At 48.5% G+C, this 7,727-nt stretch overlaps 1 protein-coding gene across 1 annotated transcript in view; it reads left to right on the top strand.

Annotated features, from left to right (window-relative positions):
* LOC130387887 (ephrin type-B receptor 1-B) overlaps nucleotides 1–7,727 on the top strand; it is a 96,201-nt gene that overhangs the window by 43,392 nt on the left and 45,082 nt on the right. Inside the window, exon 5 of the mRNA XM_056597182.1 lies at nucleotides 6,644–6,768. Coding sequence (XP_056453157.1) covers nucleotides 6,644–6,768 — 125 coding nt within the window. The remainder of the gene's footprint in view (nucleotides 1–6,643; nucleotides 6,769–7,727) is intronic.

Raw genomic sequence — 7,727 nt, forward strand, 5'->3', positions numbered from 1 at the left:
TTAGGGCAGATATCCACCACATGCACTGGTGGGAAAGTAGGAAAATAATGACTGGTGGTGGTTTTGAAGGGAGTTTTTATCGGGGTTTCTCAAAATAATGCAGAATAACTAGATGTTGACTCCTCGGCTATGCAGAGACGTGGCTCGGTCACAGTTGACGCGTTGACACTCTCTTCTCTGGTTGACAACCTGACGCCAAGATACTGCTGAATGTTCCTCGGTTGGGGGGGGCGGGGGGAGGGGGGGGGGAACATGGGACTACCTGGATAATGGTGAAGCTGGGGATGGGGATGGTGGAGGTGGATGAGGGGAAGAAGAGGTGTGGGTGGAGGAGGTGGATGAGGTGGAGGAGGAGTAGAGGAGGAGGCAGCTGAGGGGCTTCACAGCAAATCGAAGAATAGGCCATTAAACCGCCCTAGATCCCAGCGTGTCTCTGGCAGACTGGGCTGATCGATGCTGTGATTTAGGAGTTCATTCACGGCCTGCACTCTCTAAGCACAAGCGCGCATGCGGACACACAGACACACACACACAAACACACACACACAGACACACACAGACACACACACACACACACACACACACACACACACACACACACACACACACACACACACACACACACACACAGACAGTGAAACACACACAGACAGTGAAACACACACAAACAAACAAGCTTACACAAACACACTCTGGTTATATACTGTCCACTCCAAGGCCATCTTTCATGGCCGTCATATTTATCTATGTTTGCAATTGTACAGCAACAACCAGTGTTTGACTCTTTCTGCTGCATAATAATACAATCCAGCCGGAAAAGGAAAAATCCACGTCATTTTGTCTTTGTTGAAGGCATAAGGGCATTGCCAAATAAATGCTAAACCAAATGTCAAGCATTACTGAATTCACAACAGTGGCAGCGCCTGACTCAGTGCTAAGGAGGCTCTTTGAAATGTTGTGAACACAACACAAAATGGCAGCCACAGTCCAATCCATCTATCCGGACACCGAAGAGACACTATCAATGGGGACACCAACCAACCCACATCTCATCTTCCTCTCCATCTCCTTTTAAATCCCATGCCTGCGCCTTACCTTATCACCGCCCTGAGAGACGGGTGAGGGGACTTATGGGTGTGGAAAAAAGCAGCCATACATCTCCCGACCGCCACTGCTGCCATCTTTACTTGTCTTTCTTTAAGAAAAGGGATGTCTGAGTCTTAGCAGCTCTCTGATCTCCCTGGCAGAGGCTCCACGACCTAGATCATGTGCCAGTTCTCCCCCAAGACCGCAGAAAAAGCCTAGTATATCTACAAACAATCCTCCTCCACTTAGCGCCACTGTTTGGAGAGACGTTCCCACAGAAATGCAAACATCATTCCGACTCGGCCTTCTACGGTCAAATCACTCTCGGCTGGCTTTTTGTCCTCTAGATACAAAGACTCTGTGTGGCACAGTGAGATCCAAACAATCTTGCCGAAATGAAAGATTTTAGCATTCCGGCGGGGTAGCCCAAAAAACGGAAGAATCAACAACCAAAAAAAGAAAGGTTTGTAGTGAAATGGTCCATGGAGAGCACTTTTTTTTTGTGACTTTTTGTTCATTGCTTTTCTTCATATGTTTGTAAAATGTTTTAAGATTCCTGGTTATTTCTCCAGTAAAATAATTTGTATCAGAGGCCTGATGGCACTGAGTTTCATCATCTGAGAGGGATTCAATTTTAACATTGATATTTTATTTGCTGCCTGTCCTCATGAATGTTGGACCGGGTTTCTTGGCCAAGAAAGAATGGGCTGTGACTCATAGGCAAAAAAACTACAAAACCTGAGCTTGAATTCTACCAAGCAGCTCGCCAAATCTGATGTCCGCCAAACTGTTGTTTTAAGTTTGAGCTAAGTATGAGAAGGTATGCCCTGTTTTCCACGCTGTGTATTTGACTTGGAGCTATTTTTAAGATCCCTCCAGATGGTCGCTTTTTTATATAATTCCTCGAAGGAAATGCACTGAGCTAATCCTCGGTCATGGATTTTTGCAGAGAAGCCCATTACAGTGTAGTCACAGCTGAGTAACTCCCTCTGAGCACCTCCTAATGGGGACCTGTTAGTTACCTGGCATGTACTGAATTTGACCAGACATGTCCATAGCGGTCTCCCCACAGAGCTACGCTGAGCGGTACGCCCTATGGGGAAGTGCATGGTTCACAAACTCAAACACTTAGAAGTGGACAATGGTATAGGATGCTCTTGTGCTTCAGTCTAGTCTTGTGTGTCTGTGACTGCCCACACTTGTTTATTTTTTAAATGTCTGTGTCTATGTGTGTGGGCTATACTTGTGTATCTATTTGTGTGCGTGTTTGTGTTTGTGTTTGTGTGTGTGTGTGTGTATGTGTGTCTGTGGGTTTGTGTTTGTTTGTGTGTGTGTGTGTGTGTGTGTGTGTGTGTGTGTGTGTGTGTGTGTGTGTGTGTGTGTGTGTGTGTGTGTGTGTGTATGTGTATGTATCTCTGTGTGTGTCTGTGTGCTTGTGTCTGTGTGCAAGCTGCATCTATGGGTGTATAACTGCCCATGACCTGTCTCTGTTTGTACAAGGAGAGGTGTGGATAGAGTGGGACTCTGACAGAAGGTCATCTAACTAATTACTGCACAAATTCTGTCCAGTTATTTTACTTTGAATAAACGAGGCAGAACAGCAACGTCCTGCTGGGAATTAAAGGTTGAAAGCCGTCTCTGAATGAAGAATGTAGCTAAAGCAGCCGGATGGACTTTAGCCCAGAAAACTCGGCTTGGTACCATGTACCAACATCCTTTTTTTTGTTTGGGGCATTTGGTTATTTGATTTAGAATAAGCTATTGCAGCCATGAAATCGTTTTTATTGGAGTCTTTGCAGAGTTTGGTTTCAAAAAGGAGGAGTGTAGTAGAGAAAAGTGTAGTGTACGCATTTGGTGCCACGACCTCCTTCTCTACGCGGCGTGAATTGTGATGACTCTGAGAGAATACAGGGAGATAACAATATGCAAGCTACAGTGGAGATCGGTGCCAGAGATGTTGAGCCAGGCTCATGTGTTGAACAGTTCAGCAAACATGTACTCGAATACGCCTTGTCTCTCTTCCCTCTCTTTCTTGCTCTCTTTTCTATACTATCTATTTTACACTAAATGTTTTGCTCTCTCTTCTATGCTCTTGCTTTCTCTGTATTGCTTTCTCTCTCTCTCTCGCTTATCCTATCTCTCTGTCTCCCTCTCTCTCTCTCTCTGACTCTCTCCCTCCCTTTCCTCTATCTTGCACTGTCCCTCTCCCTCGCTGTCTCGCTGCCTCCCCTATGCCAGATGCTAGCAGGCTTTGACTTTGATTAATGGTGCGCCGGGCTCTGCATTAAAAGCCAGGGGCAGCGAGTGGGGCCAGATAAAACTGGAGCAGGGGGAGCCACAGGGGGGAGGAGGAGCTGAGGAGAGAGAGAGAGAGAGAGAGAGAGAGAGAGAGAGAGAGAGAGAGAGAGAGAGAGAGAGAGAGAGAGAGAGAGAGAGAGAGATGGAGATGGAGAGAGAGAGAGATGGAGAGAGAGAGAGATGGAGAGAGAGAGAGAGAGAGATGGAGAGAGAGAGAGATGGAGATGGAGAGAGAGAGAGAGAGAGAGAGAGAGAGATGGAGAGAGAGAGAGGAGTATGCAGAGGGAGGGAGAGGAGTGCAGGGCACCGCCGCCGATCACTGTCAGTGTCAGCCTCCCTGGGTGACGTCGGGCTGGGGGGTGGAGAGGTGTTGGGGGTGGGGGGGGGCTGGTACGTTGAGGGCGGTGGCGGGAGCGTTTCGCAGGGACAGCGGCGCATCAGTGAGCTGAACCTCAACCTCGTTGCCTGGGCGACACTCCCTGAGATGGGCAGTTCGCACTGCAAGGGACTGCAAGGACACAAGTCATACGTGCACTGAATACACCTCTACACTGTGTGTGTGCGTGCACATGCATGTGTGCTTCCGTGCCTGCGTGCGTGGCTTGACGGTTTCCTCAGACGTTGTGGACTCTCTTTTCTATCTCTGTTCCTAGTCTCACATGATCTGCGTACCTGGATTTGAGGAAAATGAAACCAAATGAATTATTTCTAGGTTATGGGCTACTGTACTACTGTTATGGGCTACAGTGTTGACGTGCCTTGTGGATGCCTCTGAGCAACCTCTTATATTTACACATATTTATACTCTTATATATTCTGGCGATGCTCTAATGAAAGGTCTAAATCCAGTCCATCAGCATGTAAAGGAGGACGCTCAATGCAGCTGCGGTTGTAAGCCAAAAGGAAGATGACGGATGATCCACATGCAGCAGATATTTATGCGCGTCACGTTTGTGTTTGATAACCATCTGTGATCCCAGGGTACGGTTTAGCCACCGAGGAATCGCCTTAAACGCGCACACTGCCGGCAACACAAGGTTGTCTTCTGCAACAGCCACTGCAGCAGGAGGAAATACTAGAATACGCTCTCTCTCTGCTATTCAACAACTCAATTGTGATATATACTATAAATATACTATAAACAAATACTAGAATACGCTTTTCCTGTTCCTTAACTCCCTATCACTACGTCGAAACTTATCATCATCGTCGTAGCTTTGGGATTGGTGATATCAATTTGCCTTTTTCTGTTGGATTTACATTAGAGAACAAATGCGACCAAGATCTTGGGTTTTCCCATCTGAAAAAAAGCACACTGCATTTATCTTTTCAGTCTATGTAATTTAAACTGCCAGCATGTCCTGCTGCCAAACAAACAGCCGTGTTTTTTGCTTTGTGGTGTGGAGTCTGTGTTTGTCCACAAACAAAGCTTTGGAAGCAGTGAAGATTTATCAATTTTGCGCATCGAGCACACCTTGGCAGAACACCTTGGACAAGCAACCCTTCGTAAAACATACATTTTGCTATTAAAACAAAGTCTAGCAAATAAAGATCTCAACATCATTGGAGGAAGCCAGAAGAGGAGGTTCTCTCTTAGTCCCTTCCCTCCCCTATCCTGCACGAGGCAAAAAACTGATTTGATTGCTTTGTTCGCCACCATTATGTTGTGGTTGTTTATTTTGTTACACCACAGACAACTCCCTTTCCACGCAAAACTCAATTTCCACTCCCCACCCCATCTTCCCCGCCTCTCCCATTCACACCCCCCCTTTCCCTATCCCTCCAAATGAGGAATTTGCGTCTGGGACACTCCCCAGGGCTTGTCCCAGATGGGGGTGGACATGGCTGGGTGGGGGGGGGGGGGACAGTGTGTGCCTGTGGCTGGTAATTGATAATGCGGCCCAGGGCCCCGGCAGGCCGGGTCCTGGTCAATGGAGCGTGAACCAGCCTGAGAGGCAGAGAGCATCAGGGAGGAGAGAGAGAGAGAGAGAGAGAGAGAGAGAGAGAGAGAGAGAGAGAGAGAGAGAGAGAGAGAGAGAGAGAGAGAGAGAGAGAGAGAGAGAGAGAGAGAGAGAGAGAGAGAGAGAGAGAGAGAGAGAGAGAGAGAGAGAGAGAGAGAGAGGTAAGAATTCAGACTAGAGAAGAGTAAGGCAAAGCACTCTGGGTAGAATCCTACGTTCCTAATAGAAGCCATTCGTTATCCGGACTCACTGTTGCCTTACGTCCAGGTTTTTGTGAATGTTTCGGTGTATGGTTTGAATTCATCTGGCATTAATGATAAATATTCTTACCTTTCTTTCGTACTTTTGACCTAATTTTAACAAATCCTCAGGAATTCGGTGCAATTAAAACAGAGTTGATGATGTTCTTTGCTTTAAAACGAGTGCATTAGGTACAAGTGCAGAAGTGTATTTATGTAAATTCCAAACTTATCTCTCTGACCTTTAAACGAGCGATATGACATCTCGGGCATTGCAGCTTGACCTTTCAATCCATTATCAGCCTCTCCCAACAAGAAGCAGAACACAAACAGAAACACTTTCACACTGCTGTACGCGCACAAACACACTCACACGCACACACACACACACACACACACACACACACACACACGCACACACGTGCACAAACACTGCCGTGCCCATAAATGCCTTGTGCCCGCTTTCCAATCCCGCGTCGTCTCTGGGGGGAGCATGTGACAAGGGGTGGCAGAGCGAGAGGCTGAAGGGGGCGCTTGCGACAGTGGTAGAGGGGTACAAAAGCGGTGGGCTGAGCAGGAGAGTGCTGAGTCCCTGGGTTAATTGACAGCCCATACGTGTTCACTCAGGTGTGCCGGGGCTTAAACGGAGCGTAGACGCTGCGGCTGCGGCCTCCCGCCTCACGGAAGACCCCCTTGCATTATTTGATTCCTGAACAAAAGTTTAGCACGCAGGAGAGCGTTAAACAGGCCAGTGCGGCTTGGGCCGCGGGGGCTTTCACCATGAATGGTATGTTTTGACACCGTGTAAGGATGAGTAGGACCTCTCCGATTGTCTCCCCGCTGGTAACTTCCCCGATGCTACGGCTGGGGGAGTCTGGGCGGGCACAATTGAGTTGTTGAATGGGCGTGGAGGATTTTTGAAATGACTTGCTTATCTTCTATGCGGCAGTATCCGTCTGCTACTGTGCTGGGCTGAGTCTGACAAGACATGAAATGCCTCCATTTTGGGGTTGTGAAACTTTGTGCGTCATTCTCTTTCTTTATTTTTTTGTCCCCCAGCACCGTCCATCGTTCCCATCATGCACCAGATCAGCTCCACCATGAAGAGCTTCACGTTGTCATGGCCACAGCCCGAGCAGCCCAACGGCATCATCCTGGACTACGAGCTGCGCTTCTACGAGAAGGTACGGGTGCAATGTGTGTGTGGATTGTGTGTGTGTGTGTGTGTGTGTGTGTGTGTGTGTGTGTGTGTGTGTGTGTGTGTGTGTGTCTGTGTCTCTGTGTGTGTTTGTCAGAGAGACAGAGAGAGACAGAGACTGTTTCTACTTAATTGAAAAAAACAATGGACACATTTTAATACATTTTCAGGGTAAATCAGGCATTTGAACGCTTGTTATTTCGGGGATATTTGCATAATGTTTGATTATCTTGTCATTGGCTGGTCCTGGATTTAACATCAGCAGCGTCAGCATGATCTTCATGAATGAATTAAAAATGTCACGCTTTCTCCTACTTTGAATACTGGATCAACACACGGCTACCCCTGCCAGCGGTAATTCAAACAACAGCCACCCCCACCCCACCCCACCCCACCCCACCCCACCCCCCGCCAGCCGCCTCCTCTGGACATCCCCCAGCCCCCCCCCGATCCCCTCCCCTCCCCGGGCTGATAACATGTTCGGCGGCCGCGCTCGCTCCCTCTTTCCCACTGTTCTTTGGTTTCCCCCCCCGCTGAAGAGAACAGAGGCTGACCTCTGCTCCGAGACTCGTACACCACCACCAACCCCCCCGCCCCCCCGCCCCCCCCCGACCACCAGTCCACTACCAACATCCCGCTGTGAGAATGCATTGCTTCTGGGATGGCAGCCGCATCGACCAGTCTGCTTTCCAGCAAAAAACCTCAACACGGCTGCTTTATTAAAAAGGCAAACCCCTCCCCACCCTCCCAGCATTGACCCAAGGACGATACCCCGAGATCGCACAGCCAATAGCGAGGCTGGTTTCCCCCGGCTTTTTCCTCAAGCTTCCGTTGTGTTTGCCCTCCGAAGAGCGCTGATCAATAGCTATGGTGAGGTTGCAGTTAGTCTGTTGGGATTCCTTCTTTTTTTATCCTCCCCTGCTCCTATGTCACCCGGAGACAGTC

The sequence above is a fragment of the Gadus chalcogrammus genome, chromosome 8 (genome assembly GCF_026213295.1).
Source record: "Gadus chalcogrammus isolate NIFS_2021 chromosome 8, NIFS_Gcha_1.0, whole genome shotgun sequence".
Classification (NCBI taxonomy): Eukaryota; Metazoa; Chordata; class Actinopteri; order Gadiformes; family Gadidae; genus Gadus; species Gadus chalcogrammus.